Source organism: Castor canadensis, chromosome 9 (assembly GCF_047511655.1).
Source record: "Castor canadensis chromosome 9, mCasCan1.hap1v2, whole genome shotgun sequence".
In the NCBI taxonomy this organism is placed as follows: domain Eukaryota; kingdom Metazoa; phylum Chordata; class Mammalia; order Rodentia; family Castoridae; genus Castor; species Castor canadensis.
In genome coordinates, this window is record NC_133394.1 from 14,796,865 (window position 1) to 14,821,546 (window position 24,682).

The window sequence follows — 24,682 nt, forward strand, 5'->3', positions numbered from 1 at the left end:
CTGGAGTACAAGAGGCCTAATCGCAATTTTCATTTTCAAACCTTGTTTGGTAATTTTCAACCTTAGGAAAGAAAAAGGAAAGGAAATGGGAAAAAACCCTTCTGCCTCCCTGCCACTGCTCATGCCAGTTCCTCTCCTGCTGCCTAAGTCCTACCCTTGTACAAGGCCCAGCACGGAGAAATCCCTTTTGTCGGACATTTGAATTTAGGGTGCATGGTGCCTGTGCTGTAATTGACAATCATAAATCTCCTGTAACATCTTTTGTTCAGCCTGTTAACTTTGACATTGTATTTCTTATACTGTGTATCACCTCCTCAACCTAGTGGGACCTATCTTATATTTCTTTGCACCCTCGATAGCTACTAGACAACTGTCTTTGTGCACAGGAGATCAAAATACTTTTGATTAACTGAGTTAAGTAAGAAAAACATGAAGAAAGGAAAAAGAGCAAAACATGAAGGAATGAGAATGCACAACTGAGAGTTGAAGAAGCAGAATAAAAATGCTACAGAGCTCCTGGATTGGGCTAGGGGTGTGACTTGGTGGTAGAGTTCGGTGCCTAGCATGTGCAAGGGCCCTGGGTTCCATTCCCAGCATGATCTGGGCTTGGTAGAAAAAGATCATGAAAGGCTCCCACAGTCAGCACAAACCTCAGACTCTACCTAGTGAGCTGGTTCTCCAGTGGACAGAAGGTGTACTTTGCTTCAGCCACTTGGACAATTATCTGCATTTTATTTTCTCAATTATCATTGATATTTTCAAGAGTAAGAAACCCGACTTAAGAAACCAGGCCTTGTAGTGGATGTGTATGATTTCAAACCATATAAAACCAGCAAAATGGTATTTTACAGATATTATTCTGCTAAACAATTGGGTAACATAGAGAATGATACTCCAACACATGAAATAATGACTTTGCAAAATATTGCTGAGTCTAAACTAAGTAGTCCAAGACATTATAAAATGGACTTTATTACTCTCTTCTAAACCTAATAATACACATTACCAAAATAAACATCATATCCTATTTAAAAATAGGATATACCCTAAGCATATTTTTTACAGCAGTTACATCCTTAACAGTTTGGTAAGGCTATATACATTAAAAGTTGTGTAGCACTATACGGAATTAACATTGTGTAACAATGTGTTTAAAAGCTTTAACTACAGTTAAATACATACAGTGGAGTAATAAGTGACATAAACAGTATTCTAACCAGCATAATAGGTGTTTTACCTGGATTCATGAACCAGTTTACAGCCCACTGATTTTATTCTCAATTACTCGTAAATCACTATACTGTATATTGATTAATGAGTTATGCATCTAAAACTATAATGTTCTACCTTATTTTCATGAATTTAGTAAAGTTTTAGGGAGCAAGTAACACTTCTAAGAAGAAATTCAGTTTCTCATTCTTTTATAACACAAATCAATCTCTGTGATACCATCTATTTAAAAAATAATAATTAAAATGCTAAAATAATACTTTTATAGTGATAGTGATTCTGCTTATGAAAGTTAACATACTTTTGAAGCTCTAAAAATACTACATTTTCTTATAGATTACTCAGTAGTTATATCCTATGTCAAAGTTTTTTTACAGAGATTTCTCAGAAATATCCAAGACAGTAGCTTCTAGGACAGTAAAATATACAAAATAAATGACATGCCAAGAAGTAAATTAGCACTTCCTTTGACCAGCTGGGTCACATTTCCTTTTCAAAACCCCAGTCCCAGAACACAAAATAATAGTAATCTAAACGACCTCATTAAATGATCAATATATTGACATAACCTCTATAAGGAGACACACAATGTTTTAATTGATTCTTTGAATCCATTGAATGGAATAATAAACCTAAGCCTCCAAAATATATTGTAAGACAACATTTGTCTTATTCATTAACTAATTTTCCTCAGGTTATGATTATGGGCACATGAAAAAATTCAAGAACTTTTATATTTAACCAAAAAGTAAAAAAAAAAAAGTCCAAATTCTACTAACTCTTTCATACAAACAATATTACAACAAAAGTTTTAATAGGCAAAATTAAGCCATGTTTACTTACCAAAAAGCTTCCAAAGGCTGAATTAAATATCGCAGCTGCCTACAGAGAAAATAAATGGGGAAAAACTCACTGAAAGTAAAGAGACATAAGAGAAGCAAAGATTACCATTCTCCCCTCCCCTACTATTCCAAACCTTAAAACATTAACCCTACAAGGCAAAGTTAGCCACTGCTTTAAAAATTGCCATTGGCCTCTAGTTTCTAGGATAGATGAGCTATAGTTTAGGAATTCATAAATAATGGGTCTCCAACGCAGGCAGACAAGGCTGGCCAGGAGATGCCTTGGACCTGCCTGACAGGACCAAAAGGATCATCACCAAGAGTAAATCAAAATCTTGTTGGTATTGATTCTGCTGCTAGACCTAGAACAATCAGAGATTGATTTACTCATCAAAACAATTCATATTACTGAGAGAACAAAAAAGAGAATTATAAGGCACACATTAATTGCTCCCCACGAGTGAACATAAGTGCTATGAACTATGACCAGCAGGTGAGAGCTGCTATTACCATATAACACACTTTAGCAACCTGAACAATGCAGGTAAGATAAGGACAGCTGTCCCTATACCATTATTTCTCAGGTAGAAACAATCAAGAAACACTTCAATTTGGTGCTCAAAATTCAGAGAAGAAATATTTGACTTTGTGCTTACCTAGACATCCATGAGGTAACATAGCTCTTAATTTTAAACCAATTACTACATTCCATGAAGCTACACCACAGTCCTGAAAGCTTTCACATTACACAAAAAGGAGAAAAACTTGTATAACATCCAATTTGATGAAAGAAAAGAGGAGAAAGGAAAAAAATTAGGAAAAAGCAAAAGGAGAGGTAGAGAAAACCTATTTACATCTCCGGCAGATCCAGAACAGAATTAAATTAATCATCATGGATATTAGCAGCCACACTAGTGAAAAGTGGATGTCAGTTTAGTGAGTTTGAATAAAGTCCAAAGCCAGGCTAAGAGCTGTAGCTGAAATGCCTTCTGCTCCAGAAGAGGATGCAATGAGAGTGAATGGGTAATGAGATCCCTGGCTCCAGAGAGCTTGGCTCTCCTCTTCCAGTTCATAATTAATTCAAAGCTTTGATAATTTCATTAGATTTCTCCTTTGCTGGCCCTATCAATAAAAGATGGCACTGGACACAGCTCCTCTGTGGCATAAACACAGGCACAGTCACAGACCAGGGAAACATTTGCTTCTCGACAGGGACAATGACATATGGTGTTCTGTGTTGTATTGGGAAAGATGGGGGGGGGGGATTCAGCTAAATAAAACATTATACATGACAGTTGTAAACTATAGCACATACTTAACCCTGCTTCCTGGAATTCCACTATGGATGATCACAGGAAAGTTTTATGTATGGAGAAAAATAAAAGGGTATAAGTAAGCGAGTTGTGGTAAGGTCAACAGGGAACACTACCTTCCTTCTTACAAAAATGTACTTCCTCCCATACATTCTTGATGTCTTGGCCTATTTATTTTATGTTTTCCAGACCTATCTCTCTTTTTAGTAAAGGAAGGAGGCCTTTGTCTTTAAACTCCTCCCTTACAAAATTCATTCAGGGCTTCTTACAAACCTTATACTAAATGATGAGTAGATGTGCCTAGCATTTAAAGAACTATCTGGGTGCTCTGAGGACAGGTGAGCTCAGACACTGAACCAAGGACATTGGGCTCAACAGCAACAGGTAAGCTAATAGTTGGCTCAACTCTTCAGCTTTAGCACATGAAAGAATCATTTTTTCTGGAGTTTCAAAGAGTGACGCTAAAGATTTCAGAGTATTTTATTGTTACATAAAAGACACGCATGTCTTTTGACTTAAGGAGGGATTCCCTGCTCCTTACCATGGTAGACGAGGCCCTCCAGAAACATCTCTGTCAATCTCATTCCCTGTCTCAAATTTTATATTCCGAAAACATTAAACTACTTCTAGTTCTCCCCATATCTGTCATCCTATTTTTTTTCTCTCTCTGCTCCCTGGCCTGAATTGCCTTCTCCTCTTGTCTACCTGGGTCAGTCTCACTTACCTTAGCAACTCAGCGTGGACATCATCCTTGCAACTCTTCAATCACCTCCCCCTCACACAGCTTATCATCGCCCACATCTACAGTTACAGGTGGACTGACTGTCCCCACGCCTGCTCTAGAACACACAGAGCTTATCTCTAACACAGCACTTATCATGCTGTATTGAAATGACCTATTTACATGCTTACTGCCCCACTAGTCAAAGATCTTCTAAGGAAGGAATGTAATGAAGCTCATCCGAACATTTATTAATTGAATTACAGAAATGTGGAAGAGCTCCTGCAATGTCCAGAGTCTACCTCTCCTGCTAAATTATTCTATGTTTGACAGAATCCAAAGATTAACAGACACAGAAGACTGAATCTGATACTTAGCACCACAACCAAGCAAAAGCCTGTTTTGGCTTTTTAATTTTCTTTAACATGTTATCTTTTTATATTTCAACAAGGACTATTGGGGCAGGGAGATACTGAGCCACTTATGATTTGCTTTTTGAACCCCTTTGTGTTAAAAATGTAATGCTTTATTTTCAACTAAAATTAAGACTTCAATTCCTACTTTGCATATTAGTGATGTCTCTTACGTGTGGCACACAAGCTGGAGGTTGAGCACCCTTTGAGGCATATACCACTGTACCGGCAAACTGCAGGATGAATGGTGGCATTTTCTGGGAGCATCAATAGCAAGGCAAATATTTGGTTATGAAAACAAACAAACAAAAAACCCCACTCTTGTTTTTATATTAAAACAAGCATGACTATAGTGAACACAGGATTCATGAACTGAAATCAAACATAAGCCACCACAGATAATCTTTTCTGAAAGTAGGATCCTTGGGTTAGACCACCAGTTCACTGGGATATGAATTTCTTCTTTTCTGCCTTCTGAATGCCATGCCTGGGACAGTCCCCTGGTTCTTAACTCAAACTTTATGTTTGTTACTGCTATAGTTTAGATTTGGAGAGCCCTTCAAAGGTTCATGTGTTACTGGGCATGGTAGCAAATGCCTGTAAGCCCAGCACTCAGGAGGCAGTGGCAGGAGGATCATGAGTCTGAGGCTAAGATGGGCTACATAGTAAGTTCAAGGCCGGCCAGAACCATTTTTTTGAGATACTGTCTAAAAAAAAAAAAGCCCACGTGTTGGAGGCTTGGTCACCAGTCTATGGTACTACGTGGGGCCTAGTGGGAAGAAGTTAGTGCTCAGAACCCCTACACCTCTTCCTCTCTCTTGGCTAACATGAAGTGAACAGCTTCCCCTGCCACACATGCTCCTGCCATGAGGTACTGTGTTGCCACAGGCTCAAAGCAACAAGGCCAAACAACCATGGACTGAAACCATGAGCCAAAATAATTCTTTCCTCCTTTTAAGAGGTTTGTCTCAGGTATTTTGTCACAGTAACACAATGCTGACTAAGACAGTTATTTCTTTTGCAAGAAACGATAATTTCAAAACCCATCCCTCCCACCACCAATGCTCCACTACAATAAGAAGCCTGTCTAATTTGTTCAAGGTCATACCCTTAGTACCTAGAATAGCACCTGGCTCATAGTGTGCGTTTTATAAATGTTACCAAATCAAAGAATGAAAGAAGGAAACAACACATACTTCTTCTGTGTTAACTGAATGTCCCACACACCATTTTCCTTATTAACTCACAAAGTCTGTCTACAAAGTCTATATATTAAAGTCATCATATTTGATGGATAATTACATCAATGATAACTGGAAAATGTTCATATTGTAGTTGTGTTTAATACTGAGAAGACTGGTCTCTATCATATGACACACATTTAGATAACAGTTGCAATTGCATACAATATAAGGTTTTTTTACTTATGTTTCATTATATATTGCACAGCATATCTTTATTTGGGAAAAACTGAACAAGTTCAATAACAAATTAGTCTCTTCATAATCCACTTGTAATTATTTAAATAAAAAGGTAAAAAAATTAAAAACCTGGAAACAATGGAGATTGAGAGATGTCTAACTCACAAAAGCATCTCTATTACTGAATATTATGAAGTTCAACTTTACAGTAAGCCTGAAACCCACAACTTTCTGTAAGTGTGGTGCACTGACCATGTGCTATGCTCCAGAATTATATAAACATGTCTAGTTCCTTTTGAGAACGCATTTCAAATACATGAACACTGCTAGGTCCTACCCAAGTCTTCTCATGACATTATATCAAAAATGTTCTTAATACTGGTTCTCTTTTACCTTCCCTTATGAGTCTACTAAATAAAAAATAAAATTCAATATTTACACTGAGTATGAATGATTTATTACAAGTTAATTTATGAAACTTCTGGTTTCTGGTATTAAATACCATGATTCTCAGTCAAAGTATGTGAAAACGTTTATCAGAATGTTGAAGTAGGACATTTATGTGTGTCTCAGAATTTCTAATAATGTTCTAAGAAAAGGAGAATCTATGGCAAGTACCCCACTATTCAAAAGTAAGATACCAGACTCATGACTCATTACTTATAAAAAAGATGTCAAAACTGCCCCCGCCCCCGCTCTCTCCCCTTATGTATATGTATGCAAGGACTAGAAACTACAGAGAAGACTGAGAAAAAGAAACTCCTGGAAGTAATGTTTTCACTTTTTCTCCGCCTTTTGGAGACAAAACTCATCTGTTCACCATACCTCCCAATTTGGAGGTGGGAGTGCTATCTACAAACAAACCAACAATAGAGGTAAGAGAAACTGCAAAGAAGCAAGAATGGCATCTCCTTCCCATGCTGGCTGTTTCCTGAGGGACCACATCCCATGCTTGGCTGCCATAGGAGCAGAGGGTACATGCTCTAAGAGTTCTTAACAACATCACAGTGCATTATTTAGATTTGGGTAGCAGAGCTAGGGAAGGTGCACAAGTAAACTGGAAACGGGTTCTTGCTTCCTGACAAAGAGCAGCAAAGATGGGAGTCTGCTCAGAACAGTCCACGTTGGTAGGGCAAGGAGAGAGGGTAGACATTTATACTTCAATTCTGTGATGGTAGGAAGTTCTGTCAATTCTACATAAGCCACAAAGATGCCTCAGGGGACTGGCTTTGTGCTTGACTCATTTTGATAGACCATGCCCAAGAAGAGACCTCCAGCAACAAAAGACAGAGGGATATGACTTAGGATATGACTGGAGTGTACCCTAAAGAATCAAAGAAGGTTCCATTCCAGGGTCATAACAACACATGACTGTCTGACTGACTGCTAGCTTTCAGTTTCAGGTTTTGAGATAAAGGGAAAAAAGTAAAATAAAAATAAAGAACCAAAAGGACCCTCTCCTTAACCTGTGCAACAAGGAGTGTGCTGTCAACTTTTCATCACTGTGACAAAATGCCTGAGATAAACAACTTAAAGAAAAGATTTGTTTTGACTCATGATTTCAGAAGTTTCAGCTGGCTCTTTTGCTTTGGGGCCTGTGGTGAGGCAGAAAATCATGGCGGGGAAGGCATGGTGGAGAACAGATGCCCATTTCATGGAGGCCGGGAAGCAAAAACAGAAAGAAGGAGATGGGGGTCCCAATAGCTCTTTAGAGGATCCTGGGACCCTGAAAAAACAAATGCCAAACTTCTGTTTTGGGTCAATTTGATGACTTAAAACAAAGTGAATTCATTCCGGGATAAAACTACACCCCCACTGAAGAGACTTACAATAAAGTACTATGTGACCAGAGTACCATTACCCAGCAGTGAAAAGGGGGAAACAACTGAATTTCTTACATATATTAAAGCAAAAGAAACATGAGATAGATTAAAGACCTTTAACGCTTTTGGAAGAAAATATGAAGCCATCTTTATGCCTTCAAGAAAGGAAACAGCTTTTCAAACACAAACGAAAAAGGAAAAGTGAGGGGCTGCCATTTAGCAAAGCTCTGGCCCAAGAGGTATAAACTAAGGTTCACTGATGGTAGGAGCCTGGAAGGTTAGTTTCTGCACCCCCTTGCCTTCCTTCCTACTTAAAGCAGTGAAAGCTATCCTGCATCTATAAAGGGCAGTGTAGAGACAGCCACTCTGATGTCACCAAGCCACTGAACAAATGCCAGCAGCCCGACCTCCAGGAACTCTGGGATGTGAGAAAAATATGCCTCTTTTAGTTTGCTTTTCTATTACTTGAAGCCTAAGTGACACAATCATGTTCTTAACTGGGCAGAAAACAATAAAGGATTAATGGAGCAGGTTTATAAGTCACGAAGTGCTTCCTTTAAGATATAAATCTGAATAGGTGTATAAAGTTTTATTTTGCACAATCTCTTGCTTTCATTGCCTATGGCATCACTGCAAAGTAAGGAAAAGAAAACTGACTATTGCTCGATTGACTATTGGTAGAAACCAGAACCAAATCACCTTAGCCTGGCTAAGATCCTCAAGGATGTGAAGTCAGACTCCAATCTAGCTAGCCTCTGATTCACAGGAAGGAGAACTGGTCTTAATATTTATTTCCTAAGCATAGATTCAGTTTGAAAAGCACACAAAGACTAAAACATCAGGACTGAATTCTAATCGTTGACCTTCACTCACTCAAATATGGGAACACAAAGCACATTTTACTTGGAAGGTATTTGTAAGGTATTTTTTAAAGTGCTATACAAAGGTTAACAAAAAAAAAAAAGAAGGAAAGTCATGTCTATGTGTTTTAAAAGTTAACTATACTTCTTGCATTACCAACTAAGTTGCTAGTTTTATTACTGACTACTTAACTACCCCCATTTTCACTGTATGACTCTCATAAGGAATAAAATTTGAGTTATGTATTTGTATGTCATGTTTAAGTATTATTGAACCATACTACAGAAAAGGAAATATACAGGATATCAATTAAAATTTGAGTTTTAAAATTAAAGGAAGAGTTTTGATTTGATTGCATTTATGTGCATAATTGTATATTTTAAGCATCAATGGCTAAAAAAAGTAGAGTATTGAATATGTCTTTTCAACAAAGAAATCTAAGTGAAGACTACAGCACTATTACAAGGCATTCACCAATTTAAAGAAAGATTAATTTTTAAATAAGCTAATTCTTTTACTAAATTTGGTATAGGAATTAACAGAATTGTGTATACATTTATGTATTTTATACATCTCTAACTTCAGAGTAAATTTTGACATCGAGCAGCTTCTCCAAGAGTAAGCTGCTTTTCCTGCCTATTTCTACAGGCCCATTTCTTGATACCATGGTGCAAAAAATATTTAATGTTCTTAATCTTAAAGTGAATGGGGATTGCTATTCTTGTTTGTGACTATTCATCTCAATTCAGGCAAGGAAAAAATATATTCAAGTTACTGTTTCTAGGTGCTAAATCGAATCAGGTGTCCTCTCCTCTTAAGAAAATTAAGTTGCTTTTGTGCAAGAGTGTTTTAATGAGAACAGAGCTGGCCGACAGTGACAAATGGGAATGACACCAGAGAGAGCACGTAAGCAGGACAATATGTGCATGTTACAGTCTTGCAGCCTATTTTTCACTGACTATTCTGAATGACTTCGCTGTTTCTTAAGGGGCCTATTAATCTCAAATTTAGTTATTACACAACGTTTATTTGAACATATATTCTGCGGAAGATGACAGTTAATAAAGGAAATCTTTCACAAGCTGTATTTTTACATATTGTTCCAAGTACAGCTCCCAGTCATTGGACGGTATTGATGGAATAACCTACATTGTGCTGAGGCTTTTTTTTTTTTTAAAGGCACATATATTCAGATTCCTTTCTAAGCACATGGGGACTCTTAAATAACCGTTAAAACGCATACAAAAAAATCCTAGCACAAAATGGTACGAGGAAAAGAACATCTTAACTATTCAACAAAAATCGTTTAATGTGCAAACTGACCCTTCCAAGACAAACCAGACACCTTTTAACACTTTTAAAGCTTTGGTGCCTGATAGGCAATAGTTCTTGCATACCAATGTACATTTTCACAAAATGCACAAGGCAGGAGAGAGAGAGCAAAATCAATTTTCCTGAGGTGCAAAAAGAATCAAATAACACAGTTGCTTTGCTTTTCTCCTTGGTATGCTTTTTTCTTTTTTGATAAAATACGATGTACTTAAAATAGTGAAGATTCTGTATTTCTTATTTCTAGTAACATACTAAGCTTAAAAGAGTTACTTTTACATTTTCCTAAAAACATATTTATCAGCTCAGATAAGTACTATGGATCTAGTTCCTGGAGAAATTGTTTCTTTAAGTAACTGGTTAATAATGACATTAACAAGAAATACTTAAACTAGCTCAAGACTTTTAAATCTCCTTTACAATTGAGATGAAAATGGACTTGTTCAAATGCCTTGATTTCATCCTCCTGAAATCTCAGTTTTCAAAGGTGTTCAATTTCAATGAAATCAGAATATTCAAGTAGAAAGGGTCCTTAGATCCTGTGACAATTCCTTTGTAATCAAGAAACAGAACTCCAGAGAGGCAAAAGGTCTTTCCCAAGGTCAAGTTGGGTAGCAGCAAAGCCAGAACAGAAGTCATCTCCAGACAATCCCCGCACCTCTGTTATACACACATTGTCTGCGTCACGTATTAGCTTAAGCAGACATTTACACACATACAACGGAAAGAAAAGGTAGATGCCAATATACTAACAGAGGTTATGTGGGGTAATGGGAGTATGGACATCTTTTCCCTTTGTGCTTTTCCTTGATTCTCAAGGTTTTTCCAGTGATTGTTTATTTTGTAGAAAATGTCATACAGTTAAGTGTTGGATATTAAGCACAATTAGAGTTTTAGAGGTTCTCTTTTCAATCTTTAGGCAAACCGAAGATAATAATTAGGTGCTCAATCAATGTCTGACTAAAAATTGAATGGAGTGAGGATAAAACAAAAAGGAAACTACCTGGAATCTTTGCTGTACTACCTCTGACTTTCAGAGCAGCAGCTGTGGGTGTAACTCAGAACATCAACTCTTAAATTGAAAAATACACACCATTTATTCATTTCTAGCTTATTAAGATTGCTTAAATATCCAAGATGAAGCTGAACAAACTTACTTAAAATGTTACATAGGACTTGACATGACATTTTTTAAAATGCCAATTTCTCAATATTTCTTAAGCTTAATTTTTCTTAATCTTTTCAATTTTCTACCTCTGCCAAAAAAGGAATAAAGAAATACTAATTAATCATTCACTGAGCACAAATTTATTAAGCAAATTTGTAAGCCAGGCTCTCATAATATACCAAGTCAGAGTTTAGGACTAGAAGACAGAGGTTACACTAGGTTATCAAAAAAATTACAGCACCTAGCAATTAACTACTAAAATTTCCTTTAGAATGGACTTTCCAATATCTCCTAGTGATATACAGCAAGCATTTCTGATCAATTAATGGAAGCTCTATTTAATCCCACACATGAACTAAGCCAAGAAACTGGCCAAGAAGTCTCTAACACCTTGTTCAGGAGTACGTCCACAAAACATAAGTGACAACCTATGTCATAGCAGCTAATGTTTCTTACAAATTTTAGATTCTAGCTTCCTAACTGTTATTTCTGTGCTTTTCCATCCATTAGGTTTGGGAATCTCAGAGCTTCTTAAGAGGGCAATGGATCAATCCCTCAGCAATAACTCTCTCATCAGCTTTTCATTAGCAATAAAATAGCTTTGCTACCATCTTCTGGGAAATAACTTACCACAGAATCACAGAGCTGCAACAGACTCTACGAATCATCTAATCCAGGCACTTTTCCTCAAAAAAAAAGATGACATTGAAACCACCAACAAATAATGGGTCTTCAGAATCAAAGGCTGCACAATTTCTTTTAAGAGTTTTGGATTCAAAATCTACGTTTTAAATCACATCTGTCACTAGTAAATTCTTCCCTTCTCTTATTTAACTTTTCATGTGGTATTATTTTTTTCATGTTGGGTCCTCTGAGACAATTTGAAAAGAGCAGTGTTATTGCCATCATAATAACAAACTAGTAAGTGTTGAACAACGGGCTCTCGAGATGAGGAGAGGAATACCAGTTTGCCACAGCTACTGACTTCCATGGTGTGAATATTCCCACCATAACCAAACTATAGACACGATGTCACTATACACTAAGATGGTAAACATGGCATAATTCCAAAAGTATAAGAAATTAGAAAAAGAAGCAAATTAAATACAAAATAAGCACAGGAAGAAAACAATAAAGGTATGAGCAGAAACTAATGAAATAACGTTAAAAATAACAGACTAAACCAATGAAAGCAAACACTGGTTCTCTGGGAAATGATCAATTAAATGGATACCTCTACAGAAGGAGCACTGGTGATTGTATTACCCGTAAAGTGTCACTGTTCTGTTTTAATGCAAATGTTCTAACACCAGTTGGGTATACTACAATACAATTCTGATGCAAATAACCCAGAATTTGTCCAACTCCACAAGTTACAGGCTCATTACCCCACAAGACTGTCCATACTGTATGCATCAGCTGTACTTCAGGAGTCCTAAGCTATGCACACTGCTGACCAACTGTTTACAAGTTCTAGGGTTCTTGACTCCCTTAGGTTTAATAATCCACTAGAATAACTCATAGAGCTCACTGAAAGTGCTACACTTAACAATTTCATTAGAAGGGATACACATATAGAGCTTCCAGGCCCTCTCCCGGTAGAGTCAGAGAACATCAATGTGCCTACCAACCAGAAAGCAACAGTGAGCTTTTATGTCCAGAAAGTTTTAGTTGCAATTTCGTTATGTAGTCTTAATTGATTAAATCATTGATCACATGAGTGAACTCGGTCTCCAGCCACTCCTCTACCTGGAGATCAGGTAGCTGAAAGTTCCAACCTGCTATACATAGACTTAAACTTCCTGGTGACAGGCCTCCATCCTGAAGCTATCTAGGGACTCACCAAGAGTCACCTCTTTAGCATAACAAAGGCACTCCTATCACTGACCAAATACCAAAGGTTTCTGAACTCTGTGCCAAGAACCTGGACAAAAACTGGATACATTTTTTTTTTATTATTATACAACAGTCATATAATTCTTACGCTTTGTGACCTAAATGAGCACAAAATGCTCAACTTTGTGGTAAAGTGCAAAAGTAGCCACAGCTAGCATATAAACTATGAGCATGGCTATCTTCTAATAAAAATTTATCCATCAAGAGACACTAAAATTTGACTTTCTTTTAATTTTCACGTCGTGAAGTTTTATTCCTATTTTGGCTTTTTTTCCCCAGTCTTAATGACAAATGTAAAAAGCATTCTTCACTCACTTACCACACAAAGGCACTGGGCAAACCTGATTTGGCCTGTAAGCCATAGTTTGCTCATTTCTGTTCTTAGGGGAAAAAAGAGAAGATAGAAATTACCAATGTCAGGAGTGAAAGAGTGGACCTCCTAAAATGCTTCAGATATTTAACAGATGAGAACATTAGAAACAACACTGTGCCCCAAATTTGACAACTTAGACGAAATGGACGAATTCCTTAAAGGATATAACTACTAAAGCTTCAAAAAAAATACATGATTTAAGTAGCCCACTTTACATGGAAGAAACTGATTGTGTGGTTAAAAGTGCTCCCAAAATATACAGGACTGAATGACTTCATTTGTGAGTTCTACCTCACATTTCAAGAGGAAATAATATTAACCTGTGAAAACTCATGCAGATAATACAAGAGGAAGGAAAATTTGCCAGATCATCTTATGACACCAACATTACCCTGATGCCAATACCAGATTAAAACATCATAAGCAAACTGCAAAACAGTAATTCTCATACATGTGGACAGACACAAAACTACTTGTAAGATCTGAAGCAACTGAACCTAGTAATTTGTAAAAAATACTTCATGAACAAGTGTGGTTTATTTCAGGAATGCTTGATTTGAAAAGCAAGGCAATACAATGTATTAAGGGATTATAAAAGAAAAAATAACATGGTCATTTCTATAGATGCAGAAAAAATTTATGGCAAAATTCAACATATATTCATTATTAAAAACTGAGAAAAGTAGAATTGATACTTTCCTTGACCTGATAAAGGACATCTTTATCAAAAATGAATACCATAGTTAAGGGTGAAAGACTGAATGTTCTTAAACTAGAAACAAAGTTACCGTGTGTGCTTTCACTGCTACTCCTAGACAACCTTAGCATTAAGGTGAAATGAAATGAAGTCCAGGACTAAAAAGTTCCTCAAGTAGATCAAGCAGGATATTAACCTTGCTTAATATGCAAATGAGCGTGAAACTTAACTTGGGATGACTCTCATATATACCTGACAATCACACATGAAATTTAAGTTGCCTTCCAAAAATAATAAGAATGACTATTAGCCAATTCCCTGCCATCCGGAAATCCCATATGCTATACCCAATCATTGTGAAGGTGAAACAACTCTCCCAGTTTTGCTATTTGAGCCAATCTGTAACAGTCTACCTCTGGGCTGCTAAATTTTGGACTTTGGGGTTTCCTAGATTGTAACCTGCATTTACTTTTTATGCAATATTGAACTTTAAAGCTCTGTTAATTCAGTCTGATAGCCTAAAAGTCCTAGGCATGTAATAATATAAGAAAAAAAAATGAAGGCATACATACAAATTGGAAAAGAATAAAAAGTAAATCTGTCTTTATTCATAAATTTCATCATCCTCCCCTCCCCCAGCAAAAATAAGTGCTTTTCAGGATTACAGAATATAAGGTCTACATGCAAAGAAAATCAATGCATTTCTGTGCACTAACAAGGAACAATTTTAAATGAAATTAATAAAAATACTGTTTACAAATAACATCTAAGACATGAAACGTATCATATTGACAAAATAGGTGCACTTTTATATGCTAAAACCTGCAAAATATCAATGACAACCATTTTTAAAGACTTAAATAAAGAGACATGGATTGGGATGCTCGATATTAACGTGTCAAATCTTTCCACGTAGGTCTATAGAGCCAATGTAACCTCAATCAAGATCTCTGAAAAAAATTAGTAGAAATTCACTGGATGACCAAAAAATTTATTTTAAAAATAAATTACATTCATTTACTTATTATTCATGACATTTTTCTTGAAAAAAAGAACAAAGTTAGAAGACTCATTATACTCATAGTCAGAAGATTTGATTTCAACATCTAATATAAAAGGTGCAGTGCTGGCTTAAGGACAGATGTACAGATCAATGGAACAGTAGATGTGGTAAACTGATTTTTTTTGAAAGGGTGATAGGGTAATTCAGTGGGGAGACTTTCAATATGTGATAATTGAACATCCATGTGCAAATTAAAATGAACAAACAAAAAAGCAAAACCACAGAAATTAGCCTTGAGGGCTGGGGGCATGACTCAGTGGTAGATCCCTGGCCTGTCAAGTAGGAGGCCCTGAGTTCAATTCCCATTACCACCAAAATAAAAAATTAACTTTGATGCTCACCTCATACTACATACAAAAAGCTGGAATGGATCACAGACTGAAATGTAAAAGCTAAATCTAAAAAACTTCTAGAAGACCACCAAAGAAAAATCTTTGAGACTTTGAGTTACAACATTTCTCAGATTGGATACAAAAATAATACACCTTAAAACTTTAAGAAATTATACCTCATCATAATTTAAAACATCTTTCCTTCAAAGACACTATTAACAAAAGGAAAAAGCAGTTACTTGCCAAGAGAATATATTTGCAAAATCTGTCTCTGATGAAGCACTTGTATAAAGAATATATTTTTCCTTTTACAAAGCTCTGACATCTAATTAAGAAAAAAATCCAATTCTTTTAAAATTTGGCCAATGATTTAAACACATGCTCCACTAAATAAGAGAGATGGGCATGGAGGTGAAGCTCAGTGGTAGAGTGCTTGTCTGGCATGCACAAGACCTAAGTTGGAGCCTCAGTAGCACAAAAGGGGCGGGTAGTAAATGAATACCTGCAAAAGATGTTCAACATCATTAGTTGGTACAAAAATACCAATTAAAATTACAGTGTGGTACCCATGTGTACCTACTAGAAGAGCTAAAACTCAAAAAGAAACTGACAGTTCGGTTTTGATGAGGATGTGGACCTAGAACTCTTTGACACTGCTGATAAGGATCCAAAATTACAGTCACTGTGGAAAACAGTATGGCAGTTCCTTTCAAAATTACACATATATTTAACCATGTGATCTGGCCATCCCACTGCTTGGTGTTTACCAGAGACAGACATTTATCTATTTACACAGACCTGTATTCAAATGGGATTTGTAATAGCTCAAAGCTAGGAACTACCCAAATGATGGTCAATGTAGACTGGATAAAGAAATCATGATACATCTGTACCATAGAATACTACTCAGCAACGAAAAGTAATAAACCACTGACTCATGACACAATATGGAAGAGTATCAGAAGCACAGTAAATAAGAGAAGACAAAAGCAATGGTTATGCACCACATAATATTTTGGAAAAGTTTAAACATGTAGAAACCAGACCACTAGCCATCTGCAAGGAGTGCAGATAGAGGAAGGGGAAAGAGGCAATAAAGAATTTTTTGCCTGGAGAGAAAAGTTCCATATCTTGACTGTGGTAGTGTTCATATAACTTTACATATTTTCTAAAATTAATCATACTATATAAGCTAAAAGGGTGAGTTTCACTGTTTGTAAACTACATATCCTCCAATCTCACTTTTTAAATCTGAAAAAAAAATTAAAGTCACCAAAAAAGGTAAAATATAATTATGTGGCATTAGCTTTTTCATATTTATTTGGTTTTGAGATTTACACAGAAAATTTCAAAAAATAGATGGTAAGCTTTACTTAATAAAAATTATGAATGAATGAAAACCACAGAGTTACCATTTATACTTACTCCCTAAGATTATACTTCAGGACTTTGCCCGAGATTTGTAAGAATGTCTTTTGAAGTCATTATTTTCAAAAATAACACAACGTGGATACTTAAATACTCTATGTCTATATCTGACATTGAAAAAAGAGCTAGCTACTCATGAGGCAGAAAGAAGAAGATTATTATTGGGGCTAGCCTGGGCAAAAGCAAGAGACCCTATCTGAAAAACAAGCTAAAACCAAAAAGACTAACACCTAGCACTGTAAAATAAATACATACATACATACATACATACATAAATACGATCAGAATAATTTTTTTGGCGATACTGGAGTTTGAACTCAGGGCCTCACACTTGTTAGGTAAGTACTTTATCACTTGAGCCACTCCGCCAGCAGTGTGTGTGTGTGTGTGTGTGTGTGTGTGTGTGTGTGTGTGTGTGCTGAGGTTTTTCGAGATAGGGTCTTGTGCACTATTTGCCCAGACTGGCTTCAAAACGCGGTCCTCCAGATCTCTGCCTCTAGAGTACGCAAGCTTACAGGCGTGAGCCACCAGCACCTGGCCAGAATACCTTTGTAAATGAAAGCACCTGTGGAGACTGATGACTACTTCATTCTTTTTGCAAATTTGTGTCTTTATGATTTTGTTGCAAAAGGAAACAGGAGCGACAGTTGTGGTATCAAGTTACCATATAATTTTCTTAGGAAAATCACGCTGATCCCCATTCCCCCAAAACACCACTTGATTTTTCCTTCATTCATTCTATGACTTATTAGTTAAAATCTGAATTTTGCTAAGTGAATGATAAAATAAGCTCACTTTCCTAATTCAAAATTTCATTTTTTAGTAAATAAAGAATAATTAAATATATTTCTCAGTAATGACTACAAAATGTTGATTTTCTTTTCTACTTTTTTTTAAAATCTAGTTGTGGCTATGAGTTATAACTCAGAGTATGTCTTTACACACTGGGCTTAAAAGACTCATGGCTTTTTTTTTAATATTGCATTTCTTCAACCCAGCTATCACAACATAGCACAAGCTTTTGACACAGGCTATGGAGTAGATAGCTTGGCCAGTTATCATATGCTGAAGAAGCAATGTGTCAGAAGTCAGAAGTGGGGTTTGAACCTATGCCACCATTCAGAGACCAGAATCCCCAACGCAAGGAAGCAGAGCTTCAGTCTGGTGCCTTAGTCCACTCGGCCATTCTGACACCCCTTTTTCTAAAAGCTAATTGAGCTTAAGTGAACTTTATTGTGCCACTGAATATGGGGATCTTCTCTTGTTTTCATTATAGGTATTCAAATTCTTAAAGGGCACAGGATATAGCAACGATGCTTATGCCCTAGAAAGTCACAGCTGAGGTTTAAAAAGAAGCTTCAAACTTAGACTCCGCAAGATGTAATATACATTTTCTACACATAATCAAGCAATCCAGGAAGAAGTATTAGAGAACATCTTCCCAACTTCCTAACTGTAGATGTAGGGATTGGACAGCAGCCTAGTGTGGGAAGCGACTTGCTCAGGATCATGGAATGTCTTGATAGTGGCTGAGTGAGAATTACAAGGCAGAGCTCCTTCTCCAGGCCATTAATCTTTATTTAATATACTACGTAGATAAGATATATATATATAATATATATATACATATATATGAATATCAAAAATACCCAGCATGGAAATTGTACAGACACACAAAAAAAGTAAAACACTAGTCAGCAAGCAGCGAAGCACTAAATCGACTTCAAATTTTTATTAAGGGTATCCTTCTGTTAGTGATTGAAGGAATATTAGCTTAGTGGGACATGCAATCGCTGTAGCACCACAACTAATGGACTGCCAAGAGATGATTTAATAAAGAGGCCCAGCTGAACAATGGTTTTTAAGTAACTCTGACAACCTGAGGCTTTCTTCTGGTCAAACGTTTTATATTTGTAAGTGACTTTCTCTAAAAAAATGGCCTGAGAAGATACTCTCAGAAGGCTTCACTGTAATAACAATAGCCCAAATGTTCTTATAGAAGTTCAGAGTCTCCAAGATCTTAAAATGTGATTAAAAAAAAAAAATAACACAACAGCTGAAAGGTCTTGTCCCCTGGTCCTTCTACAGGCACCATTTGTAACATGGTTACAGATCTAGTTAAACAACGCATTCAACAGCTACAATGCGTGTTGCTTGTGGATGGTGTAGAAGAGAGCAATAGAGCAACTTCTGAAATGCTGCTTCTAGATTTTACTCTAACATGTAAGCAAGAGAAATGGGGGAGGCATAAATAAAAGTATTTATGAAAGATACATTTCTATAAAATATATAAACTATTCAACTTTACAATATGGACTAGCTTCATTGAAAGGAGAAAATACGGTAACATGGGGAGAGAATTACCTTATGAGCAAGAATTTTTAAAAATAATAATGTGCATGTGTGATTGGTGGGAGTTCAGGGAAAAGGTAACTCCACACCCTTTTCTAACCTTGCTGGGAGTGTGGTAGGCATCAATGTCTTAATTAGTCTTAAAAATGTTTACCTATGCCCCTTGATCCAGCAACTCCACTTCTAATAACTCATCTAAGAAAATCGTATGAATCCAACAAAAGACTTAGTTAAAAGAACCATCATTAGCTTTTTAATAACAAAACAGTTAGAAATGTCCAGAACTAAAAATCGTTGTACATCCATACTTGAAACAGACTACAAAAAAGAATATTGTAGAATGCTACAAAAAATGTTTACAATATATTGTTAAGTGGACAAACAGGATGACAAAAGAATGTGTGTGATCTTATTTTACTAAGCGATGTACAGATAAAATGGTTGGGGGAAATACACATAAAAATGAATATGGCTGTCTGACTAGGGAGGTCAGGTCATGTCTTTGTTCTTAATTTCTAGATTATCCATTAGGAGGACATAATGCTTTTGTGATTAAAAAATTTTTTAACCTTACAAGAACATACAATCTTATACTGTCACTGTGGAATGTTGTATTTAACTAAGGTTTATCATAATGCAATGTGGTTTAGGACAGTGAGTGAATGGTTAGCCTTTCTCTTGATACATCATTGGTCAAAAATTATGCTAATGACAGTGTGAACCAACCCAAAAGCAAAAAAGTCAGTTCGTTGGGAACAGTAACTGTACATTGTGAGGAAAAGAAAGCACCTCAGTCATTATTAAAGTAGTCATTTCTGAGGAAAATAAATTGCAAACAAATAAAAATGTTTATGTGGAATGATGCCAGATCACTAGCAAAATGGATGAGTGTGTCAATACTTAAAGCCACAGGTAGCATCTCAGGTATAAACAATTTTGATTTCTTCTAAAACAGTGTTTATTATTTACTAATTTAAAAATGCAATTTTTTTACCTACTTCTTGTAATAGAAAGATAAAGAACTCTGTTCCAGATATAAAACTCAGCTTCATGATTCTTTTTTAAGGTTACTCAATTTGTCATGAAACAAAGGCAGAACTTCCCATCTGAATCTTCAAAGGAAATAATTCCACTAAAAGCAGCATTTTAAGGCTTTGAAAATTTTTTTTAAAGTTTTAGCAAGGATTTATTTTAGTATAACAGGATAAACTATAGACAAGGTGGGGGAGGGAAAAAGAGAGAGAAACATTTCCTTTTCCCCACACTGGAAATAGGAGCTTTGAAAATTTTTTAAATTTGCCATTTATAGAGTTTGAGAAAGTATTACGCAGTCAATGTGGAGAACTAAAATACATTCACTCATATTCTCTCTGTGTGTGTCTCTCTGTATCTCTCTCCATTTCTCTCGCTTGCTTACTCTCTTTTTCTCTCTCTCTCCAGAAATTTGTACACCACATTCATGATATGACTCATTCAGAACAAGTGTATGAAGTTGATATTTCCCACTTCTAAGCACACAGGAAAATTTAAAATTGACAAAAGTAAAAATAATACTTTGCTTTTAAAACTTGTTTAGATTACCTAAAAATTGAACCCCGATCTAAAACTTATTCCTAAGACAATTTATGAATGAAAACAAGATTTATAGGCATAATGGTATCCTGTTAGCCTTTGAAAAACTCCTTTTAGACAAAACATCAAATAATTTTAATTTAAAGACTTTGTTCTCCAAATAACTGGAAGATATGCCTGCCTAGCAGTATTTAAAGCCCTAAATCTCAAGTTTTAGCATTCTATTATGTTAGAAAAAATAAGACCTTTGGATTCCTTCCGTAGCTACTCTCTCTTTCCATTAATACATAGAAGTCTTCACAGAAAAGCAATGCTTGAACATGGACTGCCTCCGCACTAAGTTCCTGTTAAATCTAATTATTCAAGCGCCCCCTCGGCAAGGAGGTTGGAAAATGGAAGCGTTCGCCAGCAGGTGGATGGGAAGATCTCTTTTGCCACTTCCCACCAAGTCATTCTCTACAGTTCTGAGACACCTGAGTTTAACTGGAGTCTTTATCAGAGACCAAGTGAGTGAACATGTAGTGAAAGACTCTGACGAATATAAATGAGAAGTTACGAAAAGCAGCCTTCCTTCTCTAACCACAATTGGCTTCAAAAAAATTAAACTCAAGATTAGACAATTGAAGGTTTTTTTCTACCATGTCCTCCTCTTCTCTTCTATATTTCCTTCATCTTTCAAATCTTAATGTAGAAAGAGGTTTACTTTTTTTTTTAGGAAAAAATGTGGATGCTTTTTTAAAAATGTATTCCCTTAACTACTCCTTACATCTACTTGCTAATCCCCAACTCACTTAATTAAATTCAGTGTGAATTTAAATTGCAATTAACATCTTTTGAGGGATTACATGTTCTAATCACAATTATGCAGTGAATATTTGAAACACATACATTTTGTTATATTATCTGAAATGCAAATTGGAGTCCCCCCAAAAAAGATGTTTAATAAAAATGTACAGTGCTGAAGACTTTATCATGGAACCTGAGGGACTAGAAATGAGGATTGAAGGAGTAAAAGCACTGCTACAAGTACAAAAAAAAAATCGCTTCACCTCCAAAACCCCTGGAAGAGGCCCCGCTTGCCTCCCACTTAACCTAGCTGCAGTGCAGTTTTAAAACTGACTTCCAAGAGGTTTTATGAACCCAACTGAATTTCATTTCTTTCTCGCTAGATCAGTAACTCACAGTCTGAAATGAGAGATGATGCATACAATTCCGTAAGCGCAGGAGACAAAAAAATTTTTGACCCAGGAATTTATAATGGAATGATTAATTTCTTTCATTTAGCCATTTCTTCTAAATTGTATTGCATAAGCAGAAGGAAAAAGCTGACATTCATTGAACATCTATATTGCAGACAACAGTGTTATCTTGTTTAATTCTTAAATTAGCCGTGAGATAAATATTATTCCATTGCATAGATGCAAACTATAAGGCTCAAAGAAGTTAAGTGGTTAAGAGAAATAAAGCTTCTTTCTTGGGAGGTACTAGGGTTTGAACTCAGGGTTGGTACTTGCTAAGCAGGTGATCTACCACTTGAGCCACGACCCTACTCCCTTTTGCTTCAGTTTACTTTTCAGATACAGTATTGAACTTTGGCCCAGGATTGGCCTCAAATGGTGATCCTCTTACTTTTGCCTCCTGAGTAGATGGGATGATAGTCCTGTGCCACCATGTCCGTCAGTGAAATTGAGATTTGATTCTGAAATCCGTGTTCGTCAAGTAAAAGGATGGTATCATTTCAGGAAAGGAAAGACCTTAGGAGAAAAGCTTAGGAACTATTTTCAGTTTAACTACAATCCTCTCAAACAGGCTGCTGGGATGTTGGTGGCCTCAGAAGTCAGTTCCTCTCTGATGTCAACCTTGGATAGGAAGCTCTAAGGAGTTTCATAGCTGGGCTCTTGGCGCTCTTTCTGAGAAAGCCAAGAGCTTGGTAAAGCCTGACTTACTTTGGGGTCTTCTCAGGCAGTGTCAGGCTTTGTCATAAAGCAAAGGCAGGGGTACTCATCTGTACCAAGTTTCCTTTTGGTAATTTTCTGCTTTTATCCTCAGGGTGGTTTGCGTCCTTAGCAGACTGTTAGCTCCAAAGTTAGGCTCATCTTTAAGGAAACCAAGACAAATTCAATTTCTGCCTTTCATTCCCCGCCACTATCAGTTTCTTGTTAACTAAGCAGTTTCCATTCAACTGCACAGCTACACTTTAGTAGCAAAAGGAAGACTAGTTAAGCTAGCTCTTACTTTTTCCCTTAAGATCTTCAATATTAGATAACGCCATTGCCAAGCTCCACACTTGATCAACCCTGAAAAGTAGGGTTAAAAGAACCCTTCTGTGCTTCTTACCACATTTCCTTTTACTCATTTATCATGATCCAGCCTCTGTGTGATGTCATTATGCCTAAGGCCACACAATCACCTATCCAAAGACAGATATAGACATGCTATGGTTTGTCTGTGTTCCCCGGACTTCATGGGCTAGACACTTGGTATCCAGTGCAGCACTGTTGAGAGGCTGGGCCTTTGAGAGAAATTGGGGTTGAGAGGCTACTGGAGTGGCTTTGTTGTAAATTCAGCTCACACTGACATACTTGTTCAGCCTCATCATGTGATGCCCTCTGCCATGTTGTGATAAAGGAAGAAGACTGTCACCAGAAGCTGAGCAGATGCAGGCACCATGCACCTGGATTTCTTAGCCTCCAGAGCCATAAGCTAAATAAGTCCCAATTCTGTATAAATTATCTAGTCTATAGTATTCAGTTATAGCAACAGAAAACAGATTAAGACAGGACATAAACCAAAGAATGGGAGGAGGTAGGTGGGAGAAGAGAGATGCTCTAGTTTGTACCCTACTACCTAAACCAGCCATGAGATATGCAGGCACTGGAGGGCCCTAGGCTTAGTTTACCGAGGTTTAAATAGAGAACCCCAGGCAAGTTTCATCTCTGTTTCTTCATCTCAATAATGGGTAAAATCTTAGTATCTACCTACAACATTGTGGGAGAATTAAATGAGACAATTCATACAAAGCAGTAACACAGCAAGTGTGTAATAAAATTAGCTATTATTAGCTATGTTATCATCACACATTATTAAGTGGTAATGAGGCAGGCTAAAAGTAGGAAAAGTTTGGGGCTCATGTGGGTTGCTCAGAGACGGTCCGGACCACCCTCACCTGGTCAGGAACTGCCCATGGCCCCCGCACTCATTGATTATTGAATGTGAGTCATCTGGTCCACTGCTTCCCATAGGTTATCACAGGTTTTAGAAGCACCTAAAGGGCAGAAACACGCTCTCTGAGCCGGAGGAGTCCACCTAGGCCCTCCCCTCACCATGCTTCCCTTTGTTTTTCCCTTCCTAACTTTTAATAAACTCCCTTTACACCCACTTGTTCTGTCATGAATTCTTTCTGGTGGGATAGGAAGAATTTGGAATTCTTCTGATCAGACTGCACCAGCACCATTAATATATTTGGCGAGACAGCCAGGAGTTAGTTATAAAGGTAAAATGCTCTGTTTATTAATTTGTTTCCTTCTAAGTCATTCCTCCCTGCCCTTTACCCATCAGCATCTCACCCAGAGCATACTGCTGGGAGATGCTGGGAACGCTTTATTAGCTCAGCCCCATGTGGTATGAGGTACATGGGGCCTAGTGCACCCACAAGCTGCTGTAGTCACATCCTGATAGAAATGCAGCTGAGGAGGGTGAAACCACAGGGGTGGCCAGTGCTACAGGGCATGGGTCCACCATCTGACCCACTTAGAGAGGGTGGGAAGGACTGCCTGTGAAGACTTAAGTTATCGTCCTTGGTAGCTGCTGCCTCTTTCCTGTGTCTGCCCTGTGTCTGCACCTTCCCT

At 36.9% G+C, this 24,682-nt stretch overlaps 1 protein-coding gene and 1 non-coding gene across 9 annotated transcripts in view; both read right to left on the reverse strand.

Annotated features, from left to right (window-relative positions):
- Positions 1-24,682, reverse strand: part of Slc10a7 (solute carrier family 10 member 7) — a 241,641-nt gene that overhangs the window by 172,060 nt on the left and 44,899 nt on the right. For 6 of the 8 annotated variants that reach the window (XM_074041244.1, XM_074041242.1, XM_020172460.2 and 3 more), the window contains exon 5: positions 2,074-2,112. The exons of 1 other annotated variant lie outside the window; for it this stretch is intronic. In XM_074041244.1, coding sequence (XP_073897345.1) covers positions 2,074-2,112 — 39 coding nt within the window. One more of the 8 variants, XM_074041248.1, reaches the window with a different exon arrangement.
- Positions 17,813-17,978, reverse strand: LOC141411275 (small Cajal body-specific RNA 1). The gene has a single exon (XR_012436070.1).